Source organism: Eubalaena glacialis, chromosome 8 (assembly GCF_028564815.1).
Source record: "Eubalaena glacialis isolate mEubGla1 chromosome 8, mEubGla1.1.hap2.+ XY, whole genome shotgun sequence".
NCBI classification, from domain to species: Eukaryota; Metazoa; Chordata; class Mammalia; order Artiodactyla; family Balaenidae; genus Eubalaena; species Eubalaena glacialis.
Window position 1 is genome coordinate 15,267,766 of NC_083723.1, and position 27,902 is coordinate 15,295,667.

The 27,902-nt window shown below is 39.5% G+C and overlaps 1 gene segment (V, D, J or C); it reads left to right on the forward strand.

The window, feature by feature from the left end:
- Window positions 1-26,948, forward strand: LOC133096119 (T-cell receptor gamma chain C region C10.5-like). The segment is given in 7 exon segments: window positions 1-43; window positions 153-466; window positions 1,783-1,787; window positions 11,274-11,329; window positions 21,080-21,409; window positions 25,226-25,261; window positions 26,806-26,948. Coding segments are annotated over 7 exon segments (927 nt in total).
- The last annotated feature ends 954 nt before the right edge of the window (window positions 26,949-27,902 follow it).

A 27,902-nucleotide genomic window follows, 5' to 3' on the forward strand; every position in this document is an offset into this window, starting at 1 on the left:
ATGGCACTCCTGGAAGCGGTCCTCTTCTCCTCCCTCTGGGCTTGTGAGTTGCCTCCGAATCATTTCATTCTACAGGAGAGACTGAAGAAGGTCTTTATTGTTGCCTCTTCACATGTCATTTGTTTATGGGAATTTCTCTTCTTTGCTTGCAGTTGGCCTTGGGCAATTAAAGTGGGAGCAACCTGAAATATCAGTTACTGGAGCAAGAGATAAGAGTGCAGTGATATCTTGCAAGGCGTCCTCTGCAGACTTTAGCAAAGAACACATCCACTGGTACCGGCATAAACCAGATCAGAGTATAGAACATCTAGCATACCTCCTAACAGGCCCTACTCTAAATCACTTAGGAGGGAAGAAAAACAAAATTGAGGCCAGAAAAGACGTCCCCACTTCCACTTGTACCTTGAAAATAAGTTTCTTAGAGAAAGAAGATGAGGCCACGTACTACTGTGCCAGCTGGTTTAAGGTCCACAGCGTTAGAGTTTCTTGGGTAACACACACAAGAACCATCTGCAGCTCTGTGCCTACCCACGTCCTCAATACCAGCAGCTATCGAGGCTGCACAGCTGAGAGCCCCGCCTAAGTCTCCCATTACAGAGAGCGAGTCCCATGTGATTTTTTTTTTTACTATCCAGAGATTACTTGGAAGTTACATGGCTCATCCTCAAAGAGGAAATCACCCATTGCCAGAAAACACGCTGGTGATATTACATCTTATATCAACGTCACAACACTGTTGCAACGTAATTCTCACTTTTTCCACTTCAATACTAATAATTTGAGGCTTAGCGAGATAAAATGACTTTTTAAACCTCCAAATCCCATGCTACTTCAACTCTCTCAGCCCATCCTGAATAAGTTCAGAGTTTGGTTACTCCCTACATCTTTGGGGTGAATGTTGGGTGGGGCTCTTGCCCTCCCTTGCAGGAAGGGGGTTACTGTTGACTCCTCACTCAGGGTTTGTGTGACAGCCCGACCAGCGCACTTCCGTTTGCATAGGCCTCTGACCCTCAGGGGCATTAGGTGATCACACAACAAGGTCGATACTCCTGTCAGGATCCTTTTCCCCGGGGTTCTGCTGTGAACCTGCAGAGCGTCACAGAGCCCATTTATTCAGGCTGCTACTCTTTCTCACACACTGTTCTAAATCCTTTAGGTCTAATTTTTCTCATGTTTGGGACAATCCGTTGACATCAGTGCTATCATGATTCACATTGTATAGGTGATGAAACAGAGGCATGGAGATGTGATTTCCTTTGTGGTGACAGTTACCGAATGGGGGCGGAAGCCTGCAGCCAGATGGGAAAAAAATAGTAGACTTTCTTTAGAAAGCATGCAAACAAGAAGACAATGGACAAAAATCTTTAAAATTTTGGAAGGGAAAACTGACATCTCAGCAAAAATATCCTTCGAAAGTAAAGGAGAATTGAAGAATTCTCAGACAAAACAGAAATCGAGGGAATTCATTGCCAGCCCACCTACTCTAAGAGATGTTAAAAGAAGTTATTCAGGCATCAAAAATATGGTATAGGTCAAAAATTTGAATTTCCATAAAGAAGTGATGTGCACTAGGAGTATAATAAATGAAGGTAAACAGTAATCCCTTAAATCTTATTTTTAATTGCTCTAAAATAGGAGTTGGCAGGCATTTTCTGTGAGGACCAAAGAGCGATGATTTTCAGTTTTGTGGGCTGTGTAGTCTCTGCCCTTCAGCTTTGCCACGGCAGCATGAAGTCACTCTCCTTTTAGACCTTTAGGGACACGGAACTGCTATGACAACAGGGAGGGTATCTGTATTGAGAGGTCACTTTGGGAATTCCCTGGCGGTCCTGTGGTTAGGACTCAGCGCTCTCACTGCCGAGGACCCGGGTTCAATCCCTGGTTGGGGAAAAAAGATTCCACAAGCAGCGAGGCGTGGCCAAAAAAAAAAAAAAGAGAGGTCACCTGCCAGGAGCTGTGGCCTTTAGTAAAGGGACACAACTGTCCATCAATGCAAATCATCCCTAAGTAATCTTTAATAGGAGGAGAAAAAAATTTTTTTACTTGAGCTAACCTGAAGACAGCCTAGGAGACACAGATTCAAGGACCACAGTTTTTCTCTCAGTAATTAGGATTGGAGTCGGCAAGATGTAAAGGGTGACTCTGAGCTGGCAGCTACTAGCAGGTACTGTTTCTGAAAGGGCTTGTAGTGTCCTTGAGTTTGATACACTTCAGAAAATTCAAGTTCTCCGTAGTGTAGGAACGTGTCGGAGACCACATCCACAATGGCACCCGGCTCCATTTGGGATGCCCCAAACAGTTTTGTTTCTGTCAGAACAAAGGACAGACATTGAACATGACAAGGGCACACTTCATCAAGGTTTCAAAGAGACAGATTAGTATGTACATGGCGACTCAGCTTGACCTTGGTGTCTGGAAAGGAAATTTCATCTTCAAAGGAGTACTAGCATTGACCTCATAGGAAGGGAAGGGCATTCATTTGTATCTTCAAAGTGGACATTCTAAATAATCTGGTAATGCATTCTTTTTTTTTTTTCTTGAATGGTTAAAGCGAATGTGCAATATATGTTTGACAGGCCATAAGACAGGCTGTTCTAGTTAGCACAAAGTTCAAGCCAAATGAGGTATAAGCAAGAATGACTTCCCCATACCTCAATATGAGGTATTGAGATGAACATGTCTTGCATCAATACCTACCTATCTTAGTTTGGGTTCCCCAGAATATATGACTTGGGCTATGAGTATATAAGTAGTTTATTTGGGAGGTGCAGGCAAACAAGCAGAGCAGTAAGGAAAGGAAACATGAAAGGCAAGGCAGATGATAAAGTGTATTTTGGTAACCAGTTACTAGGTGACTGCAGAGAGCATAACAGGGGTTCAAAACTGAGTGATGAATTGTGTAATGGATTTCCCGTTCTGCTCTCCTGTTTTGTGGACTGGCCATGTAAAAAGAATAGAATCTGTGGGACCCTAAGCGATCTGAGAGTCAACGTGGTGGTGAACCAGGGAATCTTGCTAAGAGTCAGAACACTGCAAGGAAGTGCTTACAGAGTAGAAAAATGTTCATGGTATCATATGAAGTAATAAAGACAGAGCACAACCTTAAATATACGATATCATCATATCTATGTGAAACAGTTTTTTCAAATGAACAGGAATTAATCTGTAAGCGAATGTACCAACTGTTACCAAGTAATTGCCTCTGAGCGATGGGACAAAAAGCGTTTGCCTTCTCTTCTGTTTGTATTTCTTTATGATCCATACTGAGGATGCACTCATTATATATTAGGAAATAACAATGGCTTTTGTTTTTAAGGTATATTAAGGCACTACAAGGACACAGCATCTCTAAGGATCCCATTTAATGGTCACATTCAACAATAAGAGAATCTGAAATGTCTTCCTTAGCTGGGTTATCTAAAGTATAGAGCAGCATCATACACAAGAAAGCTGTCCCTTTAGCCTACATCTGAGATTGCCTGATGCAGTGTAGTGACCGTCAAAGATGTTAGATTAGAAGTTTCCCATGAGGCTTGTCAAGTGTGGACTTAGGCCTCTTTCTCCCTCCTTCTCCCTCTCCCTCCCTCTGTTAGACCAATAAAGGACTTTAGTCCTTTAACAAGAAAATGGGTTCTTAACACTAACATCACTGGTTGGTGAAAATCACACAGTAATGAGAGGAATCTGCTGATGAATTAGCAGACCTATTTCCGCAGGATGTTTTGAGCATTACCACGAACCCCTTTCTCTGCAGTCTATGGGTCTTAGCTGTGTTCCGAGCACCACTTCCTCTTAGTAAATCAGTCCTCCAGTTTGCTCTGCAATCCTCCCACTATTCAATTACCTCTCCTGACTAGAGCTGGCAGCATGCTGCCCCTGTCCCAGGTCTTGGTGGTGGCCTCCCTCTGGACATGTGAGTGGCTTTACCCAAGGGAGGGAATAGATCACGGACAGTCCCCTCACCCCTTTCAGGTGGACACTTGTCACGTGGTCATTCAAGCTAAGCTGACAAATTCCATCATCACCTTGAATTCTTTGGGAAGAAAATGTAAACATCAGTCCCCGGGCTTTTCATGAGGAGAGAACACATGTAGACTATGTTAATGAACATCAAAACTTCGCTAATTTTTCCTCTTGTTTTTCTTTCAGACACAAGTGGAGATATTCAAATAATACAACACATAACATCCATTACCAAGAAAAAAGGAAATACGGCATCTCTTGAATGCCAGATAAAAACAGATATGTTAAAGAGGAGTGTATACATCCACTGGTACCGACAGAAGCCAGAGCAGCCTCTAAACCGAATTCTGTATATTTCCTCCAATGAAAATGTTGTTCACGAACAAGGGATTAGTGAGGAAAGATACGAAGCAAGGAAATGGCCAAGTAATTCACTGGTGAGCCTCAGGATACACGGAGCAACCGAGGAGGATGCGGCACTGTACTACTGCGCCTGCTGGGATACACGGTGCGCAAGGGCGCCGCTGTCATTGAACAAAAACCCTCCCCCCTATCACACCTGTGCAAACACACACCCCTCCTCCTTTCTGCCTCCCATAAAGGACTTTTCTCCTGCACGTGTGTGCTGAGCAGTGTCTGAGCAAGTAGCCCAAGGACCTGACCCGTGAGGCTTCTTTCAGTTAGGTCACTTTATCCTCCATCCTCACCTCTGGGGTCTTGGTACAGTTTGTAAGTGCCCCAAATTGTCTCTGTTTCATCATCTATGGGAGCCTCCTGGGAAGGAAGCCATAATCCAGTGCTGAACATGATGTGTTGGCTTGGAAAGAAGAATGAATGAATGAGTGATGGAAGATACAAGTCCTTTTTAGTGACATGGGACTGGGTTTCTAACTCCTGCTTAGCCACTCACTGACAGGGTGATATAGGAGAGTTACTGAATTGTTTATTTCTGTTTTCCCAATTTTATTTTATTTTATTTATTTTTAAAAAAATTTCCATTGGGGTATAGTTGATTTATAGTGTTTTGCTAGTTTCAGGTGTACAGCAAGTGAATCAGTTATATACACACACTCTTTTTTAGATTCTTTTCCCATATAAATCATTATAGAGTTTTGAGTAGAGTTCCCTGTGCCATACAGTAGGTTCTTGTTGATTATCTATTTTATATGTAGTAGTGTGTATATGTCAGTCCCAATCTCCCAATTTATCCCTCCCCTGCACCACACCCCCGCTTATGCTCTGGTAACCATAAGTTTGTTTTCTACATCTGTGACTCTACTTCTGTTTTGTAACTAAGTTCATTTCTACCTTTTTTTTAGATTCCACATATAAGCGATATCATATGATATTTGTCTTTCAGTGTCTGACTTACTTCATTCAGTATGACGATCTCTAGGTCCATGTTTTCCCAATTTTAAGCGGGCATGGTGCTAACAACAGCAGAGGTTGCTGAAGACTCAATGAGGTTCACATATGAATGTTTCAGCACGGTGTTCAACAAATCACAGTGTCCTTTCCAACTATGACTAAACCACTTCACTGAGCCATCACAGCTAAAATAGGAGCTGAGGACCCTTTAAAAATCACATCTTACACTGTCCTCCAAACCACAGGAAAGCACAGCTTTAATGCTGACAAACTAAGAATGGTGAATAGGAAAAATTGCAGGGTAACGAACCAAGGGGATTTTGTTTCCTTCAACACTTTTCTTCATTCACAGCAAAATGAAGAAATGTCATATAATAACATCGTAGTATCCTAAGCAATAACTACAGTAATTGTTAGTATTTACCCAACTTTGTGAGCTTTCTGCAATCTAATGATCTATATAATATACAACCTTCTGTATAAGGTTGTGGGATCGTTATTCATGTATTACTATCTACAGTAATGATAATATCCTTCTAATTCTCATGAGAGCCATACAAAAAATCTATAACTCACAGAGTGAATACGAGCCCAAGGATAAGTGTGTTTGAAGCAACACGTAAAGGAAAAGTAGAAGACCATTTCTCCCAAGGTGATGTTAACATCAAATGATTATAACATAAATGTTTTTTGATGAGCTTGTCGGGAGTCTGAAAACTCCTTTATACCAGGAAGATGATCAAAATCACACTGCGACACATCTTACTGTGAAAGACTTTCATTGGCTCTAAAGCAAACCTTCCTCCCGTATTCTTGCCTCCACAGAACCAGGGCTGCCACTGCGTCCTCTGTCCTGTCCTGATTCAAACCCCATTCTTACTAATCACTGGCCATGCCAACCACGTGGATTTTCCTTGTATCTTTGGCTTGGGTTTGTAGGTTGACTTTTCTCCTTTCTTGTCTTTCCATTGTTTTTGTGACCAGCGTCAGCCTTTTTAAGTGCCTCTGATTGTCCCCCTTGCTTTTCAGATGGAGACACCAACATGAGAATTTCTCAGGATCAACTCTCCTCTCCCCGAAGACTAGACAGAACAGTGCACATAAGTTGCAAACTGTCTGGGGTTCCCCTGGAGAATGCCATTGTGCACTGATATCAAGAGAAAGAAGGGGAGTCCCTGAAGCGAATCCTTTATGGCTCAGCTGACAGTTACAATCTGGATGAACCTAATTCCAGCTTGGAGACAGATAAGAAAGAGGATGGAATCATTTACCTGATAATCAATAACGTTGTCAAGTCCGTTGAAGCCGCCTACTACTGTGCCTGCTGGGATCTCACAGTGTCACAGAGTCAGAAGGGACCTGGAAGAAAACCTTCTCTATTACTAACTCTCAACCCCCCTCGCACTCAGGCAACCACGACAGACTCTTCAATTCTCTTAATCATGGGTTCATAGTTGTTGGAACAGGAAGGGCCTTTAGGACAAATTTAGTCCAATGCCCACACTTCAGATGAGGAAGCTGGGGCCCAGAGATGGCAAGTGGCTTTTTGCAAAGCCAGTTAACCACAGAGGTAGGACACACCTGCGTTTCAGATTCTCAGTCCAGTGCCTTTTCTTGCCTCTCTTGTGGTTAGCGTTGAACTCCTTTTAGTGCAATTGCATTTCTCTCAAAGGGAGCTGTGACAAGAATGGCTTGTCTTAAGTGATGTCCCCAGAACCCAATTAAGTCTGATTTGTAGGTAAATTGTGTGACTGACACACTGTTAAGAAGGAATAAAGGTCAGCAGGGGATGGACTCCCAGCTCTGTCTACCTCCCTGTTGTTTTCCTATGGCTACCCTATTATCCTATTACCAGTCCCCCTTCATTTCTGTAGCTTCCTATCTGTTCTGAAATCCTCAATGATTGGAATAATTTTCCTGGCATACACATCAAACATAGGGATTGCTTTCTTCACGAATACGTTTGTAAATTCTTTGCCACTTACCAAAGGACCTGCCCAACTAAGCCCTAAATTTCCTGCTCTTCAGTCTGAAACCTGGGACCAATCCTAACTGGATGGTCGTGCACTTGGTTCCAAGTTTGGTAGCCCTGATCTGCTTTTTGCAGTTCTTACCAGCCAGACTTGAAAATAACATGAAGAACAGCAATAACAACAAAATCTATACCCTTACAATACAGCTAAATACCTCTCTTCTTGGATTTCTAATAAGTAGCCAGAATAAAATTATTGATTCCAATTCTATTCCTTCACCCCAATCTGCGCAATTTGCACTATTTCCCCCCCCCCAAACTTTCCTATCTCAGTAAACAGCAAAGGTCTGTGTGTCATTTAACACCATGCAAGAATACTTGGTAAAGACAGATGGTGTTTTCTCGACCCTCCACATCTTTGGCTTTCTTTGGTATTCAGAAAAAAGAAATGAGGAAACCTGACAGTTCTTTAGGTATTTCCCGTCATATGAGATCTGAAAGGAGGAGACAGGAGACCCTGGGAACTGTGGATTCATCTGGTAGAAAGGAAACCACAAACTAGGCCAGAGCCTATGGTGTGCTGTCTGAGAACAGAATTGGCTGTCAAGACAAAGCCCAAAACCAAAACTCTCAGCTCCGAGGCAGAGAACTCCCACTCCTCTCTCTCTCTGACTTGGTGCAAGTGTAGAAACTCTTATTTTCCAGCTGACACATGCAGGGTAATCAGCAAGCCCAGCACAGAAATAATCACATAATCCTAACAATAATTATAATATGAGATTCATAACTTCTGATGATCTGCCAAGTTTGGTTGAATTTGGTCAACTATGAAGTCATCATCACACCTGAAAAAGCAATGCAAAACTTCAAGGAATCCTTTTGAAACTTGTGCTTTACTTCACTTGACTTGCTTGTTATTTCTGTATTCATTCCTCATACTGAAGAATTTAAGTTGCCTTTGTTGGTCACCTTAGAATGTGGTGAGTGAGGGGTGTGTGTGTTTGCATGTGTTACATAAAGCAGGGTTACGAGCAAAATGATTTTTGTACACAACACTAAGATTTTTCCATTCTTTCCAAGAAAATGAACTCTCTGTTCCTGAACTTTTGCATCATCTTTTCTAGATACGTTATCTCATGTGAACTTTACAAAAGTCCTGAGCAACAGATATTATCACCTCCCTTTTAAAGATGAGGAAACCGACACTCTGAGATGTGCCCAAGGACACATCACCAGGAGCAGAGGAGCTAGAATTGGAACCTGATCTTTCTGGTTTTAAAACGTCTTTTTCTTCACTTTCAACCTCCTTAATGGTAATTTGTTTTCTCCCATTTGAATTCTTTAGAAGCTCTGATAAACCTGTTAATATTTATTGCACCTGCCCTTCCATCCATCCCCACTGTCACTGCAATAAGCTGGGTCCTCAGATGCCTCTCAGTGGCTCATGGCGACTGTCTCTGAAACATGTCTGCTTCACCGGTGTTGCTCCCCTGACCAGCCCACCTTTCTGCTCTTACATTACCTTCTGATCATGTCACTAAAACCTTCAGTAAGTCACCACCATTTCTTCTTTTCAAAAAATGTTTATTTGAAAATACTGGAAAAAAGTAAACATTCTCCAACTTTCTCCTTCTGAAACATTAAGTATTAAGTAAAGGTGCCTCCTAATCCTCTTCCCTTTTCAAGCTCCCCTACACAACAGACCCAATTAGTCCCCTACTTCTTTCCAGCTCACATCTCTAGATTCTTTTTCACTTAGATATTTATCTACTTGGAACCCAATTTATATGGTATGAGGTAGAGAGCTATTTTTGCTTTTTCCAACAAGGTAATCAATAGTCCAAAGCTTGTTTTAAAATAATCTATTATTTCCCTATTATTAAAAAATACCAGATCACTGGGGCTTCCCTGGTGGCGCAGTGGTTGGGAATCCGCCTGCCAATGCAGGGGACACGGGTTCAGGCCCTGGTCCGGGAAGATGCCACATGCCGCGGAGCAACTAAGCCCATGCGCCACAATTACTGAGCCTGTGCTCTAGAGCCCCTGAGCCACAACTACTGAAGCCCGTGTGCCTGGAGCCCGTGCTCCGCAACAAGAGAAGCCACAACAATGAGAAGCTCGCGCACCGCAACGAAGAGTAGCCCCTGCTCGCCACAATCAGAGAAAAGCCTGTGCGCAGCAACAAAGACCCAATGCAGCCAACAACAATAAATAAAATAAAATAAAATAAAATAAAATAAATAAATAAATAAAAAATACCAGATCACATTTTAATATCAGCATACACTTGGATCATCTTCTGGAGGATTTCTGTGTTATATAAGTTTCACTATTCTTACACCTTTATCCTACTATGTCAGTAGCTTTGTAATAAGTGATAAAATCTACTATGCTAAATGTCTCTTAACCATTGTTTTAAAAAATATTTTTCAATTATCTCATATTTATTCTTCCCATTAGAATTTGAAATCAACTTACCTAGTCCACCCCTACATTTTACAACAAAGAACAAAAAATAAAATGTTATCATAATTCTGGTTGGAATTGAGGTCAATTTATATACATGCTTTTAGGAAAGGTTAGCATCTTTATGATCTTGAGTTTTTCCTTTACAAATATGGTATATATGTGTTTATTCAGGTTTTATTTTATGCCCTTTAGTAAAATATTATACTCTTCATATAGTTTTTGTAATTTAATAAAGGATTTTGTAACTCTTTACTTACTCTTTTGTATTTTACTACCTTCATGGATCTTGAAATATAGACAACTCCTAAAATACCTTATAACTCTGCTCATTTTCTTGGAATAAGGTAAAACAGAGGAAAAGCTATCAGAAAGGAATTGAGTGGGCATCATTTATGTCTACAATAGGTGCCAAGGGTATTTGACAGCTCCAAGTAATAATACCTTCGAATTTTCAGTTAAAAAACCCTTTCTAAACATGATTTTCATCCAGGTCTTCCCCCATTGTGTTGGGGGTTCTGAGCTGCTGTGAATGAACAGTTGCCCACCGTGGCCTCCTCTTACTTTCACTCTCAGGCCAGAGGCAGATTGCTCACGGGACTTAGGCCGGAACCCAGTGGATCTGGAGTGGACACGGGGATACTCAGGGCCTGTCCTGTCTGGGTCCTGGCAGATGGGCAGCTCATCTGTGCTCTGAGAAGCACTCAGCTGCTTCCGGCAATTTCTTTTTCCCCGATCCATGTTGAGTGACATAACATTACAGAACGGCATCCCAAGACGGCATCTTTCAACTTATCAGAGAACTAGACTTAGTTTTTAAGGTTTAGTTTAAATAAAGAATCTATTATTTCAAAGAGACAGAATGCTACAAATTTCTTCTTTCATCCCACGAAAAATAATAAGTCATCACAGGACTTATTTTCTCATTTGACACTGCCTTTTTAAAAATCATGTGGCCCAATGGTAAAAGCGGTTTAGGAGAAAAGAAGAACTTTGTTCACATTGTTCAGTATATTTGTGTTGGCATATTTGCATTTTCAGTTACTGAGGCGTTTCCTCCTTTCAGAAATACATTCCCTAATCACTAATGGAGCAGCCCTGGTGTTTGTGAGAACAAAAGAGACTTTCTCTGATGCAAACTCAGCAGTTTCAACACAACCGAACACCTGGAAATAAAAAAAGCCTTAATTCTCTGAATACTTTTCCTGGTAATTTAGAAAAGCAGTTGGTTGACCAGTTGGTGCTGAACTCTTCTTTTCCTGCTTTTATCCTTTTCATTTTCTATCAGTGCTTTTTAAAGTTTATGACTCGGAGGAAAACAGCCATTTGGGTCAATTGATTTGAGGAAAATCTACAAAATATCAGATGCCGTGAAACTTACATTCAGGGACATTCGAAAGAACCGGAAGATCAAATTGACCCTACAAAGTTTTTTAACTGCTGGTCATGTCATGAAGCTAGGAGAAGGCTGAAATTTTTGTAGGCGCTCTAACCATTGTGATAGGTCACGTTGGATCAAGATATTTGGAGAAGGAACTAAGCTCATAGTAACTCCCCCTGGTAAGTAACTCTTTTGTATTTTAACTTAATAGTGAAAAATTCATAGTTGCTTTTTAGAAAAAAAAAACAAACAATTTAGGATCCCCCTTATCTGACTGCCACGTTCTTGTCCTCAGCATCTGAACAGCAATTTTGCAGCTACTGGTCGCTGTATATGGAAACAAAACTCTCTTGTAAATGGCTTATTCTTTTCCCTGCTCGTTAGCAGTTGAAATTCTACCTTTAGAAATTCAACTTTTTATCCAAAAAAGAATAGACTCAGGGTAGAAATTAAAGTATTTTGAGGACCATGTCTATAATCCGTTGCTGTAAGTTATTGGTTCAAAATGCTTTTCTTATAGATGGGCTTTTTTTAAAATATATTTTTAAAAAATTTTTATTTTTTCTTTGTGTCTTTAGTTTTGGCTGTGTTGGGTCTTCTTTGCTGCGCGCGGGCTTTCTCTAGTTGCAGCGAGCGGGGGCTACTCTTCGTTGTGGTGCGCAGGCTACTCATTGTGGTGGCTTCTCTTGTTGCGGAGCATGGGCTCTAGGCACGCAAGCTTCAGTAGTTGTGGCACGTGGGCTCAGTAACTGTGGCACGCGGGCTCAGTAGCTGTGGCACACGGGCTTCGTTGCTCTGTGGTATGTGGGATCTTCCCGGGCCAGGGATCAAACCCGTGTCCCTTACATTGGCAGGTGGATTCTTAACCACTGAGCCACCAGGGAAGCGCTATGGATGGGCTTTTAAAAGAGAAACAATATTTACCTCGTCTCTATAGTTTGAGATAAACACATTGCTCCTTTCTCCCAATAACCTGAAAAAATGACATTATTGGTTTTCATCTCATCCTTAACAGCAGTGCAAAAAAATTCTTACAGTAAATGACTATAGAACATCGATAAATCCCACTTCTTGTTACTCTAGCTTCTCAGAGATATGCTGAGATCAGCTGAAATTCATGCAGTTACAACTCTTGTTACATTGCCTGGATATGGACCAGTTTCATGGGATTTGTGAGCTCAGTGAGCCATCTCAGCTCCAAAGTCCATGAAAAGAGTCTGCATGGTTGTATATTCTCATTTGCTCCTTCTCTCAGCAAACATTTATTGAGGACACTTTCTGTGCTGGATGCTGGAGATAAAAGGGTGAACAAGACACAGATAGGACAGGTCCCAGCGCTCAAACAGCTTCCAGTCTAGTGGAAAAGCCTTCTAGATTCTGGCTTGATTGGGCCCCATATTCTTTGGCCCATGGCTGCCAGAGAGGTGGGAGGTCTTGCATTGATGGGCTTGTTTCCTTTCTTTTTTTAAATTATTTATTTATTTATTTATTTATTTTTGGCTGTGTTGGGTCTTCGTTTCTGTGTGAGGGCTTTCTCTAGTTGCGGCGAGCGGGGGCCGCTCTTCATCGCGGTGCGCGGGCCTCTCACTATCGCGGCCTCTCTTGTTGCGGAGCACAGGCTCCAGACGCGCAGGCTCAGTAGTTGTGGCTCACGGGCCTCGTTGCTCCGCGGCATGTGGGATCTTCCCAGACCAGGGCTCGAACCCGTGTCCCCTGCATTGGCAGGCAGATTCTCAAGCAATGCGCCACCAGGGAAGCCCCTGTTTCCTTTCTTAATTGATGTAATAGCTATAAAATCCATATACTTAGTTTACTGGAAGATTTTGATGAAATGGCCACAACCATCCCATTAAAGGGAATAATAATATCACCTACTATTTACTGAGGACCAGACACCAAGATAATTAGTTTCAATGCCTTATCTCCTTCCTCAACAGGAATCCTCTTCTTCCCATTTCATAGATAAGGAAACTGAGGTTTAGGGAAGTTCAGTTACTTGCCTAAAGGCACATGACTAGTTACCGTGGCAAAATTTGGGATCCAATAGCGACTTGTCGATTCCAAAGTGCAGTGTCTGGACCATTATGTGATGTTAAACGTCGTGTTTTTATAGTCTGAATATTTAGTCTTTTGTATTCTGACCTTTTAAAAGGATTTTGTAATTGACTACCTAATTAGTAATAGTTCATAATTTGTATTAATACTCATGTGTGAAAATAATGCTCCTGCTTCTAATCATGGCACCGAAATGACCTTGCTCCTCCCAGAAAAGATCATGTAAGTCATACTGAATATCCGATTATTAAATACTCAAAATATGATGCTTAGAGTATCTTTATAGAATGGCAATTCATTCTGACACCATTTCACTCAATTTTCCTTCTGTATTGGCATCAAATTTGCTAAAAATATTGAATCTGGTAAAAGAATTATAGCATTTATACTAAATTGCATAACTTAGAGCTGCTTTTCCAGACATGATGGGAGCGAAAAATACCAAATACACACTATTATATTTAAAATAGATAACCAACAAGGACCTACTCAAGGGCCTACTCTGCTCAGTATTCTGTAACGACCTAAATGGGAAAAGAATTTGAAAAAGAATAGATACATGTATATGTATAACTGAATCACTTTGCTGTACACCTGAAGCTAACACAACATTGTTAATCAATTATACTCCAATATTAAATAAAAATTTTAAAAAATAGTGCAGAAAAGGTGATACCAAATGCTTGAGAAATACCAAACTGAATAGGATTCTCTGATGGGCAGTGGAGGATTTTATTTCAATGCCCTTGAAACCATAAGGTTATTTTCAGGTAGAAAGGAGCAGTCTTTCAGCAATGAATAACTTAAGAGGTCATCATTAAAAATTCACACTCTGCAGCAACTCATCTGGTCTACTAAATGAGGAGTGGATTCTGGAAACAAGTTACTTTAGAATTAACCCAGATACTTACCTCTCAATACATATATTTCACAAAATACCTATAAAAGGTAATGAATATACATTTATTAAATAATCAAATACATTATTCCTAGTTCAACTTTGGAAATTAAAGAAACATTAACTGTGTCCCCTAAGCATGAACTGATTTTATACATGAAAACCCTTTAAGGGAGGATATTTAGAAGATTTAGGCAAAATGGTGAGAAAAGGTGGAATCATACTCTCCAGTGTATGAGAGGTGAGATGGGAACAGATATAACCCAAGCTGCCCAATAAGAGCAGGTTCAATTTCTCAGTTCTTGACCACGTTCGTACCTAATGTGCTTTTGCTTGAGTTCCATCTTTGTTTATTGTTAGCAGGGCCAATTTTTTATATATTTATACAAATATTGAAAAAATATGGGCACAATTTTAAAGCAGGCCCAGAGGGAGATTTCTACAAAGGCTTTTTAGATAGTGGGCTAACACGTGGCAAGAGCGTCAAAGTGTTTGGTTGTGGAACACAGCTCATTGTTACAGGTAAATATTCTTTAAATTCTGTAGTAAGGTAGGGGAGGGAGGCAAGCAATACAGGCACTGCACGCTGCAGTGCTGGTGTTGGCCCAGAACTCTTGGATTTGAACCCTGTTTGGTCACGAATCAGGGTGGGGGTCTCTGGAGAGGTCGGTGACTCCGTCCAGGTCGTTGGAGTCTGTCTGGTTCCTTCTCTGCCTGACCGAGTGCAGAGGACATTGACAAGAGTTAGCCAGTTAGACCAAGTGTGAGTCCCTCAGTGGTGGATGCATTAGGTTCATTGGGTCTTGGAAAATTTCAAAGACTCTTAGTTGGTTTTTTAATTTGGTTCCAGAAATAACTGATGGAAAAATTGGACAAATATTGTTCAACTTGTCATTTAGTTAGAGAATGATTAGTATCAAGTAGCAAGATATTTAACTTCGCAACCATATTCAAGCATGTCTTAAGGTGGATTTTTGTTTTTCTAAATTCAATCCAGTAAATTTGTTCCCTCCTCATTTTCCTTAAAGGTGAAATTTTGCCTGGATGAGGGGGGAACATCTCTCAAGGATGTTCCTACCCTATGAGATCCACGGAAATGAAAGTTTTTAAAAATTTTCATAAAGTTGGTAAAGCATTGAAAAAAATGAAAGAATTATATATTTTGATCTCTTTAGTGGTTGTGATCATATGAACAAATGAATTTGTAAATTGAAAAGCAACGTTCCGTTCTCCCTTTTTCAACTGACTCTATTCAATGTAAATTATAGCAATCAAATTAAATAAAGGTGACCCAGATATAACTCATAAGTGTCCTGAAAAATCATTTTCAGTAGTGTGTGGTGCAGGGAAAAATATGGACTTTGATTCTGGATCTGTCACTTTCTGTACGATGATCCTTTAGCAAATAAAATTTGATTCACTGGTTAGTGCTTTAAAAAATTGTGCAAATAATGTATGCCCATTGCGGGAAAAAATTGAAAAATACAAAAATAAAGAAAAATTAAAAATTTTTATAGACACAACACTGTTAACAGTTTGATATATTTCTACTCACTTATTCCATCTGTGCAACAACCACCTCGAGTAGATGTTGTGAGGATTAAACAAAATTAAAAATGAAAATTACCTACCACAAATGTTGGGATGTGGTCTATGATAAAAAGATCAATTCCTTCTCCAGAATTTAAATTATTACTCATTTACTCATTGGAATTCTTTATGAAATCAGGAGTACAGCTAAATGTATTAATTACCATCTAGTCTTAGGTCATTTTAGAACAAATGGTCGGTACTTAAAAATTCTCTCAGTTTCTATGACCAATTGTTACCTGCTTCTAAAAGTGGTAAAATGTAATAAGCTGTATCTCAAATATTATTAGCCTGAATATAAGGTGCTCTCTCATCTTGCAGTAGAAATATCTGGAAGTAAAAAAAGTGTTTTTTTTAAATATTATTTTTTTTTGCAACTTGAACATACAAGCTTATAGAGATATAGACAAAAGTCAAATATTCAATTGTAGTATTTAATTTCTTATTTGGATTACACCTGAAAGTTAAAAATTATGTCAATACAAAACCAGTTGAGAAATATTGCTTTTTGCCCACACATTTCATTAAAAATTTTGTTCAGACCCTAAACAGGCACCTAAAACATCTACCTTAGAACAACTTTCTAAGTCATCTCAGGGTCTGTTTGTTTTGTGATCCCCATACGATGATGCCAGTGGGTATTTCATTCAAAGAAATAGTTACCCACTTATAAAATAAAAGGAAAGCATTTGTAAAATGTATTCTGTTATTCTATACATGTGCAAGGTAAGCACAAACTGTAGAGACTTCAATCCCAAATAATTTTTACCAGGTAATATTAGTACTCCCAAACCAGCTTTAACTGAGTTCCTTTCAGGTTGATATCTTGTCCAGGTAGTACTTTTTGATCAGAGCAGAGTATTAGAAGAGTATCTTTTAATATGAACGGTTTCACAGGCACTGATACATAGGCAGACGCTTGTTTTGTGAGGGATAATTCTGAGAAAGAAAGCCTCACCTTATGTTCTGGCACCCTCGGTCTGTTTGAATCCTGCATGTTTTGCTTCTATATCACAGAACTAGGATTTGTAAACATATTTTACCATGCCTCATGTCATACTGGAGTTAGATCTTACTAATTATGAACCCCTAGAGCAGAAAAACAAGCAACCTATAATGCACAAACTATTTGTCACTTATTTAAACTGCTTGTTTGCAAAATCTATTTGAGAAGACCTAACAGAGCAAACATATATAGAGGCAGAGCATGAAATAAGAATAGAAGATCAAAGGCACTAAGGGAAGCAGAAGGAAAAAGGCCTCTGATAATCTAGCAAGAAGCACAGGGTAAGATTTTATGCTCAAAGGTATGAGAGTTATGTGTCAGTTATATCTCAGTAAAAAGAAGTGAATAAAAAAAGAAAAAAGAAAGTAGGGGAGAATATAGTAGAATACATACCCTTTGTTAACTGATAAAATGAAGCACACCAAATTTTCAAATATGATATGTTTTCCCACCATAAAATTAGAAAAAGACTTCAATGCAGGAGTCTTGAAGGAAGAAGGTGATGTAAAGCATGGACATTGACTTCAATATCCATTCCATAAAATGGAAGAAATGGTCTTTAAGCCAACCCAGTTTATACTCCCAGTGCATCGATGATACGGCACCATAACATTTAATGTCATTTGGATGGTGACCCTCAGCAGATAACGTCAGGCAAGTTTTCATGATCCAAGGTGACAATAATAGGATTTGAGGACCAGGCATCCTGCCATTTCTCTCGTCATCCTGCCTTGAAGGTCCACTGCCAGGAGTTGCAAGCTGAACTCTGAGCTTGAGCTGGAGAGAAGTCAGATTGAGGCTGAAATTTCTGGTAAAACTTCGAATGCCAATAGATTATGCTGTTGATTGGGAAAAAGCCATTTGTTTTGGACAACACAAGTTAAGTAGTCCCATATCCTGATTACATATATTTAACCAATGTTCCCTTTGATTTTCTTAACCATAGATATGCAGGGGATAAGACAAGATAGATTATTGCCTATTAATTGGGTGGGTAAAAGGCACATTTTCTATGATGAAGGCTTTGAAAATTCCAGATATATCAGAGCACAGCAAACCAGGGAATCAGTCTTCCTGCTTGATTGCCACAGATCCAATTGCAACCCCCAGATACTGAATTTCTAGCGGTGAGGGCATGACTTGGTCCCATGAGATTAAAATGTCATATTGGACCACACAATCATTACAAATTCCTAATAAAATTATAATGATAATAATAATTATTATAATCTCATTTCTGTAGCACTTTTAATCAAATTGCTTTTCAGATCTTGTTTTATTTTGGTCTCACTTCAGCACTGGTAGGGATGTTGAATTGATTTACATTAACATCATTGTTTTCAAATAAATAAAGCCTTTAGTTTACCTGATTAGCTCAGACACAGAACTTGTTAAGAGCAAAAAGAACCAGGAACAGAACCCTGGTCTCTTGAATAGCAGGCTGTTATAGTTCCACTAGGATTTGAAGAAATCAGAGAAGCTAAATTAGTCTAAAGTTTTTGATATGGGTTGAATCACTGTGGAGTTAATACATAAAAATTTTCAGCAAGGGGACAAAACTTGTGGTCACAGGTAGGTATCAGAGGAATGCAATTTTTTTCAAGTTTTTGGAGGGAGGGAAGAAAAAATTAGAGTAATAGTTAAGAATCTTTAGAAAAAACAGGGCTGTGATGGTATTTAAATGTAGAAACCTTAGAAGGATTTTTAAACAAATCTGTATAGTAAAGGACAGCACAGATAACACTGTGCACATGCTGTGATAGGAATTAGCTTTGTGTCCATGTGGACTTACACAAAGTGCTCATACGTATGTAATTATTATGAAAATGTTTGGCCCAAGGCTGAAGTTTGTTATTACAGGTAAGTTTTGTGAGTTGACCTATTACTTTTCTGATGGTGAAAGGGTGTTGTCAAGGAGCCTGGGCTTTGGCATCAGGCTGAGCTGGAGCTCCAGGTCCATCACTTACTGCTTATGTGAACTTGGAGATGATTCTCTGGCCTCAGTTTCCTAATCCATAAATGGGATAACAGTATGTATCGAGCAGGGGTTGTGTTGGAATTGAATGAGACAGTGTGAATAAAGTACTTTGCACATTGGCTAACTCATCATAGGTGCTGGATAGGTGTACCTACAACTTATTCCAAGAGAATTGTGTCCAGTATAGAGTAATTTGCAGCCTATAATATTAACAGAACAGATATTCTCCAGTGAATACAGTTGTACTTCTAACTGCTCAAATGAAAAGTTATCTTACTGTCCACTCACACAAAAAGATTGAATTTAGACATACTTTTTTCTCTTTAGCGGACTTTTTCCTCACTTAGCAAGAAAAATGAGATTAAAATGTGTCTGTTTTTCATTTCTGTTGTTGTTCTATGTTTGTAAACATAGATTATGAACACTTTAGGCACATAGAACAAGAAAATAAATCTTAATCCTTTATCTCAATTGCTATTATCTCTACACCAATATTTATTGCCTCTAAAACTTATAGCCAATAAGTTTGAGTTTCATACTCATGTTTATAAGGAAAAAAATTAAATCCATACAGAAAATGGTCGAGATGTAAAGTCAATTAAATGTAGTTAGAAATGTCATAAATTTGAAATTCTTATTTAAATATAAATTAGCTGTAATTATTTATTTGATTAAAAATGTGAAAAGACAAAATAGAATATGTAAATCAAGATCAACAAAGTACATATACAGTTGGAGAAATTTTTAGTGTCATTATTATAATCAATCAAATATTATTTGCTCTAAAATTGAGATGTATAAAATTAAAATAAGCACACTGTGAACTAACTATATTTACAGTATGAGTAAAAAATCAACATTGTTTGCTTACTGATTTAGTATGAAAATCAGGAAATTGGCTACACAGGCAGAAATTCTCAAGAACATTTTTCCTTTTCTGCTCAACGGGGACATTCAGTTCTTCTTTTCTTAAGAAATTGCCCATTGAATTATTAAACTAAATCCAAACTAGTCAAAAGACAATATCAGTAAGGCATTAGTGTTTCAATTGAAGATCAAATTGGAAAGAGTTCTAACATTTATAATTTCAATTGTTATATTAACAATAAATGTATAATCAAGAACATTCCAGCATTCAAGTGACATCCTTTGCAAACTGTGATGTTTTTGTACATATCTTGACGTTATGTCTGCAAGAAAACTCGGGAACCATAACTTTTAACATTACACTAATTATATATACTCTTTATTCAGCAGGCATAAACACAGAAATATTTGAGCTTGAAAACAGTTCAGCAGCCCAATAGGGTAGACTCAAATTTGGGGGGAGACTATAAAAGTCAAAATATGGTGCCTTCTTAGTCATGCTTCAACTTCAAATGAAATTCCAAAGTAAAATGTGTTCTTGATGAACATTTTCTAAAGTGGAACAAAATTCTGTAAGTGCATTACTTGGTCAGGTAAATATAAAAGCATTTCCAAAAAGAATATATTTTAATAGAAATATTGGAAGTATTGCTGTTTTACTTCTAAACTCAAGGCACTGTTTTGGAGGTGCAACTTTAATATTGCCCTCCTCAAAAATCTAGAGTGGTTCAGATGTGACATTGAGAAGTTGTACAAAATTAGAAATCAACAAGGAGAACTTCACTTCAGAACTGAGCATGGGACCCACATTTGAAGCTCAAAGTTCAACTTGATAGATCATCAAATACAGGTGGAGGTAGAGTCCCATTAATACAAGTAACTGTATATTGTTTTTAAAATGATAACCCCCTCCTGACATTTATTTATTTAGGAATTAAGATAAATATGGTGCATTCCAGAATCAGTTAAATGAAGAATGAGGTTCCACAGAGATGCAGAACGTGAGAATGTATTAACCGAAGAGAGCGTGTTACAAAACACAGGATAGGAAAGGGAAATAGCTTAGAAGTGACTAAAGAGTCTTACCTGTAGAGAGACCAACAAAGTTACATGGTCTTCTCCCCCAACCCTACCACCCACTCTCATCCCCCTTAAAACAGGCTCCACTATGATAGAACAAAAGAGATTAAAAAAAAAAATTTGTTCTTGAATGTTCCAAGCATTGATATGGGGCAGTTTTAAGTCATGTTCCAACTTAGCAAGTGGAGAAGGAACCAAAGCCAAGGTGCGAGCCAGCCTCTGTTCCTGAACAGCTGTGACTTTGGGCAGGTTATATAACCTCTTGACCATCTCTTCCCATTGAAAATAAGAGCAATAATAAGTACCTAGACATCTACTGTGGATGAAAGGCCATGATGAGAACTAATTCAATGGAAGCTTTTCTTCCTTTTACTATAAGCTAGGTTGTTCCAAACCACACAACATTTATGTTTCTCTAATAATTCTTTTCAATTCTATTCCATTATCCCCTACAGATAGAAGCCTTGATGTAGACATGTCTCCCAAGCCCACTATATTTCTTCCTTCGATTGATGAAATAAACCTCCATGAGGTTGGAACACATCTTTGCCTTCTCGAGAATTTTTTCCCTGATGTTATTAAGGTCTATTGGAAAGAAAAGAATGGCAACAGAGTTCTGGAATCCCAGCAGGGAAATATCATCAAGACTAATGATACATACATGAAATTCAGCTGGCTGACCGTGACTAAAAAGTCAATGGATAATGAACACGTATGTATCGTCAAACACGAGAATAATAAAAGAGGAATTGATCAAGAGATTCTTTTCCCTTCAATTAACAAAGGTATGTGATTATAAAGAAACATAACCTCCCATAATTCTTTTTTTCAAAGAAAATACCCTACCTTTACGATCAAGCATTAATGAAAAACAAATATAAATTGTTAAATGTTGTTACATTTAATGGTAGCATAAATGTCCTGCTATTTCCCCACAAAATTAAAATTGTATTGGCTTCGAAACATAAAAGAGAAAAAAATTGACTGAAGCTTTTTCAGCTCAGTTTTATCATCTGAAATATAAAGGTCACAATGATGTATTTTAGGGTTGCTGTATAGATTAAAGGAAACAACGCATGTCAAAGTACCTATCAATTTAGCACACAATAAACGCACAAAGAGAGATTCCATTTTTGATGATCTTACTTGATCAGGAAATAAGAACAATTACACATCTTTCAAGAAGGTTCTACTCAGCAAGCAAAGTCCCTCTCACTTCACTCTTACTTTACTCAAAGAATAACCCAGAAATAGTGAGTTACTAAATGACAAAATGGTGTTCGTATGAGGAAGCCAGATCATGGCTCAACAGAATGTAGAATAATTACTGCTGCATGTTTATTATGGTCTTAGGTTTTTGAGGTTTGTGTTTTATCTACCACTTAAGCTAAAATTTTGTAATTGAAGATTGGGTGAGCCTAAAGTGTACAGACTTACTCCCATTTTACATAATGAATGTATTTCTTGCCATTGGTAAATGCCTCTCAAGAAACTTTTATTGCAGCCCTAGCACATGCCAGGCCTGGAGGGATGTGTGGATGAACACACTCTGGTGAATTACTGTCCCAGGAGGATGCACTACAGTAAAGAGAATATAGACTTTTCCTAATCGCTCAGTGTCTCTCATGATTCAGGCATGATGTCCCAAAGGAGTCCCTTTGATGCAGATGCTGTACATATCCACACAGCGTGGGCAGAGGGCTGGCTGTACCTTGGCCCTGGCAGTGGTCCTGTAACTCACTGGATTCGGGACTTAATGACCTGAGTATTCACCTAACAGACCAAAGGATCCAGAGTGCCCATCAGAAGAAATCATTTTGTATGAGTTATTTTCTGTGTGGTTAGGAAAACTTTTTAAGCAGTGGCAACCAAGCAGAAAACAAAACTGTGCAGAGATTTTGGTGTGTAGCAGTCTGAATCTCTGAAGCAGGTCTTTATCTTCTCAGATCGTGAGTTCATCCAATGATCAAATTACATTCACATTCGAGCACTTGCCTTGGCTTTGTCCTGGGGCTGCGATGAAGAGCAAATGAAATAACGTCAGTGAAAACGCTTGCTTTCCAAACCATAACACTGATGTATTTATTCATGCATTCGTTGTATTTATTGATATGCTTTTCTCAAACTAACTAGAGTAAGATTACAAAAACAACCCTAATTTTCTATTTCTACAGCTAAGAAACAGAGGGGAAGCAAATACGCAAAGTGTAAGTTTAACATAACCTTGGGCTTAAAGGTCCTATTAGGTTTGGATTTTGCTAGTGATCAGGGAAAAACAAGAATGATAAGTTCCATGGTGATGATGATCATAAAGGAGAGAAGTTCCAGTTCATAATGTGTTTTACTTGGCACTTAATTTCTGAAATAAATGTCTCCCATGGGCTTCTCAGTGCAACAAAGCGAATGAGGGCATTTCTGTCAATGTCATTCTACACTAAATTCCTAATGCTGTTTCATAGAAGTTTTTGTTGGTTGTTGTTTTTGTTGTCTTAATGAAAGATAAAAATATAACATGGAAGCACAAATCAATGAAGTGATCTTGAAGGCTCATAAAAGTAATCTGGTCCAAGTTCTTGATTGAGGAAGAGAACTTAGGATATTCACACAAATTTTATGATGAAAACTTTTTATGCTATTGTTTTTACCTCAACCAATGTATGGTGATAAGTGATTTTTATTTATCTTATAATAAATAAATTCGCTGAAAGGAAAAGAAAGAGGTTTTTAAGACATATTAAAGTCAGTTCTTAAGTATATTTTAACACCTAACATGAGTGTACTAACATTTTCCTTCTTGGGATTTACCCCAAAGTAACACAGGTTTACCCTCTACCTGAAAGTAGATTGTTCCTATGAAACCTTTCCTAAGCTGAAAGGCATAAAGTGAAGAAGCAATCATCTTAAGGCAGATCTTGCTAACAGATGCGCAAAGTAAATGGAGATAAGGCACAGATGCTCACAGATACAGTTCAGAGCTATGGCAGCTTGATGCTGAAATGCTGATGTAGTCCCTTGGCGGTGCTGTCCTTGTTGCTGGAGTGCCCGCTGCCTCTATCATGGCTGGCTGCAAAACAAGCACTAAATGCTATTTTTGCTTTTAGCCTTTTCTCGTAAAAGTGAAAATCCTCTTCAGATTTCTTTCTGTTAGCAAAAACAGGTACTAATGTAGGTCTTTCATAAAAGCGAAGTGGCGTAAACGTTTGAAAAATAGGGGATACTTGTACCTTGAACCCATTTTTTAGAGCAAACCAAATAGAGGTCTCCCTGAACCATATCATAAACCAGAACCATATCATATGTACAAAAACACATCTAGGAGAAAAAGGATAAACCAAAAAACCTCTGTGTCTCTGATTTCCTCCATCCAACAGTCTATTACTTTTTTTAAGAAATTTTGTTTTTGTATGAATGTAGGAGAAAAAGGATAAACCAAACAACCTCTGTGTCTCTGATTTCCTCCATCCAAGAGTCTATTATTTTTTTAAAGAAATTTTGTTTTTGTATGAATGTTTGCCTTTTTTTTTTCATTGTAGATAAATACAACTTTCACCTCAGGTTTTCATATTAACTAGAAATATGATTTGGTCTATCTCTCTATCCTGGAAAGAATTGAATTGAAATGCTGAGCTCCTGTAATAAATATTTCATTTGTTGAGAATAATTAAGATCTCTGGAAACGAAGATATTTTCAGTGTCCACCATGGTGGAATTATGTTGTCTCTCTATAGATTAATTTTTCTGTATTTCTATGGATTATTTTTTACAAAGTACTTCCCACCTACGCTATCTCATTTAATCCCCCATGACCATCCTTTGAATGCACTCTGTCATCACTGATATGTCTTATCCTCTAATCCTTATTCCTCTTTTGTACCGTGGAATACCCCCAAATACAACTCACTCCAGTGTCACTGGGGAGTTAAAGGAGATAATGCATATGAAGTATTTAAGCAAGTACCTGGCACAGTAATAATCACTCACTAGCTATTAGCCTCATTTATATTGTTATCCTGACGTCCACAAACTCCACAACTGCAGAAAATCACATACATGAGTTGGGGATACTGGGGGTATGTGTGATTTGGAAAGGTTTGACTGCTTTTTTTTTTTGATGGGAAATTTACCTAAGCCAGACTCCTTCAAACATGAGATTCGGTTGTAGATTCTGGGATTGGATGCATCCATTTTGGAAGCATCCTTTCATGTCAGCAGTGGGTGCTGAAGATGTAGAGCAGCCGCTTTTTCTGACGATTTGTCTTTTGACAGTATTTCCTGAACACTTTGGGGCGTAGGAGAGGCGAACACAGAAGGAAACCAAGATGGTCTTGGATATTACCCTCCAGTTGTAATAAAGAAGAACAAAAATGTACCCTTCATGAACTTGAACATCCTCGGATACAGAAAACAGTATATGACCTAGATCTACTGAATTACATTAAATCAGACCATCTATTCCTGGATTGTAGGGCTCTTATTTTTAATGATTCTCTCCTCTCTCGGCAGATTCTATCAATCTGTCTATCCAGAGACACACACAGAGATGCACACTGTCAAATAATGGATATAAACAATTCACTAATACTTGCTCTTATTTCTTGTAGAGGTCACTACACATGCCTGCGTGAAAAAAAGAAGTGGTAAGTTTCTGTCTAGGTTTGCCTTTATGTCATGCTACAGCACATTTTTTTCCTCTGGATAAATTTAACTTTTGAACTTCCTTGGTTTAAGGTAGAAAAACCAGAATGCCTGGATGCTGCAGAAATAGATGTGATATTTTAAGTAAATCTCTCATCATTTCCTAGGAGTCATCTTAACACAGTAAATGCTGGTTTTGGTGTGGCATGACTCTAAATTAGGGGGTGCAGTGATAGGTTCTGAATTATTTCAACAGTGGATTTCCTCCACTTGTGTGGCTTGTGTTTCTAATGACTAGGGAAACGTGATATCAAGTTGTTTGTAGATTATTTTTTTAAGTTTTAGCCCTTGCTAGTAGCTAATACATGAACTGACACTTACCGAGAGCTTCATATACACAGGTGTTGTGCTGTGTCTTGCCTGCATATTCTGTTTACTCCTTATAATACTCCTAGGAGGTGATACAATATTTTCCCCTCACTTTACAGATGAGAGCAATGAGCTACAATTAATTAAGTCCCTTGTACGAAGCCACACAGCTCTATCTGGGGAGTCAACCCAGCCCATCTGAATCAACGGTTCATGCGTTTACTCAGTTCTCTATCCCTCCTCTAAGATATAAATATAGAGCAAGAATCCCAAAGCCAAAGCCCTGAGACAGAGTGGGCAGGGGTGTAAGAGCCTGGGCTTCCGCTATCTATCACAGACTGGACTTTAACCCCAGTTCTTTCACTACTAGTTGCATGAATATGGGTAAATTCCTTACATTTTCTGAGCAATACAGTCGTCATCTGCCAATAGGGAACAATTACACCCTACTCAGTTATTGCAGACATAAGGTCACATACGTGGAATATCTCCCATAGGGTATCCATTTAGCTGGCACAGAATCAGTACTAGTTGGTGGCCCTTTCTCCCTACATGAAGGTTCTAAGTGAATTTAGAAGCACTGACTCTGGCCCTGCTGGTCCTTCTTCCGTTCCCCGTATCAGGGGGCCTGGAACTCAGCTGACACCTGACCTGACTGAAGGCAGTGAGTTATGAGCACATCACCTCCTGAGATCCCTTTCCACACCAAGTGCTGGTGATTCTGGAATTCTGACTCTATGAAGATGAAGCGTGGAAAAGGGAAATCTCCTCAGGAACGGACTCAGCCTTGTGGTCCATTGAGGAGCCAAGTCAGGCCCGTCATCATTGTCGTTAATTATTTCTTGCCATCATATATGTCTTCGAAAACTTGATAGGAGAGGAAGTGCCATTACCTAATAACATCCTAGCCACAGTGAGAGATGTGAAAGAAAATACAGGTGACTGAGGCATGGGATCCTAAAGTTTCAGAGAATTTGGATTAAACAGTTTATTCCATTTTGTACAATGTTCTCTTTACTAAGCCCCCAACCACCCCACTGTGAACACCAGCAGATTTCCCTGATTTGTACCCCTCATAGGAATCTCATTGATGCTTCTAACTGCGACGCGTTCCCCCATCACTGTGTTTTATCCTCTCAAAAGAACAGGCAAAACTAACCAAGATGACTTCTCCTAGATTCCCTGCAGCTGCAGCTCATGAACACCTGTGCCTGCTACACCTACCTCCTTCTCCTCCTCAAGAGCTCGGTCTACTTTGTCATCGTCGCCTGCTGTGTGTGTAGGAGAACAGCCGTCTGCGGCCATGGGAAGAGCTCGTGACAGAGGGGACCACAAAGGGGTCACCTTTCCTTCATCATCTCTTGTCTCTGAAAGTGTCTGCTGAGGATCTAGCTGGGCTTCCTTTCTGGGTTTGGGTTATGTCAGTTCACATGTGCATTCTTCTGTGTGCCATTATTGTGTAAGGGCTTTTCAAACCACTGGGCAAGCAGACAGTTTGACTCCGTGACAGGGAATTCTGACATCACTCGGGGGCAGGGCCCATGGCTGGCCCAGGGGAGCCCCTCCCACCACTGTCCCCACAACCTCACCGGCTCCTCCTGCCCCCGAGTCCTCGCGCCTCCTGAGGGCACACAGCGGGCAGCTCCCCTCTCCTCCCTCAGTGCCTCCACCCAGACCACGGCCCCGACCCTCCCTGCCACCCACCCTGGGGCCGCCAGCTTTGCCACTTGAATCCTGTCCTTTGATTTTCATAAGAGACACAAAAAATAAAAAAAGAAATCAAAAGTCCACTTTTGTCTGTGTATTTTAATTTCATGAACTCTAACCAAGGTAAGAAACAGCATGACAACCGAGCTATCACATCCAGCGCTGGTTGTAATCATGGTCACACCGCATTTCTGAGTCTTTCCCTGAGGTGCTGGCTATGGTGCTTTCTTTGGGGCACTGGCTCCCACGGGACCCACCGCCAAACGAAGGTGCCTGGGTTCCTTCTCTTTCAAAGGTCACCGGATTCAGACTCATTGGTTTGGGACGTTCCTGTGATGACAGTGTAACAGCCAGCGTGACCTGCACTGTGTGTGCTCAGATCTGTACTAGTGTCTCACAGGCACTGACTCCTGATCCTCACATTAACCCCATGAGAACTGCACCGACACCAGAGGGGCATCGGGTGGAGGGTGAAGCACACAGACTCTGAGCCCTGAGAACTTGGGTTTGAAGCCTGGGTCTGTATTAGTATCTGTGTGACCTCAGGCAGCTATTTGAACTCTCAGT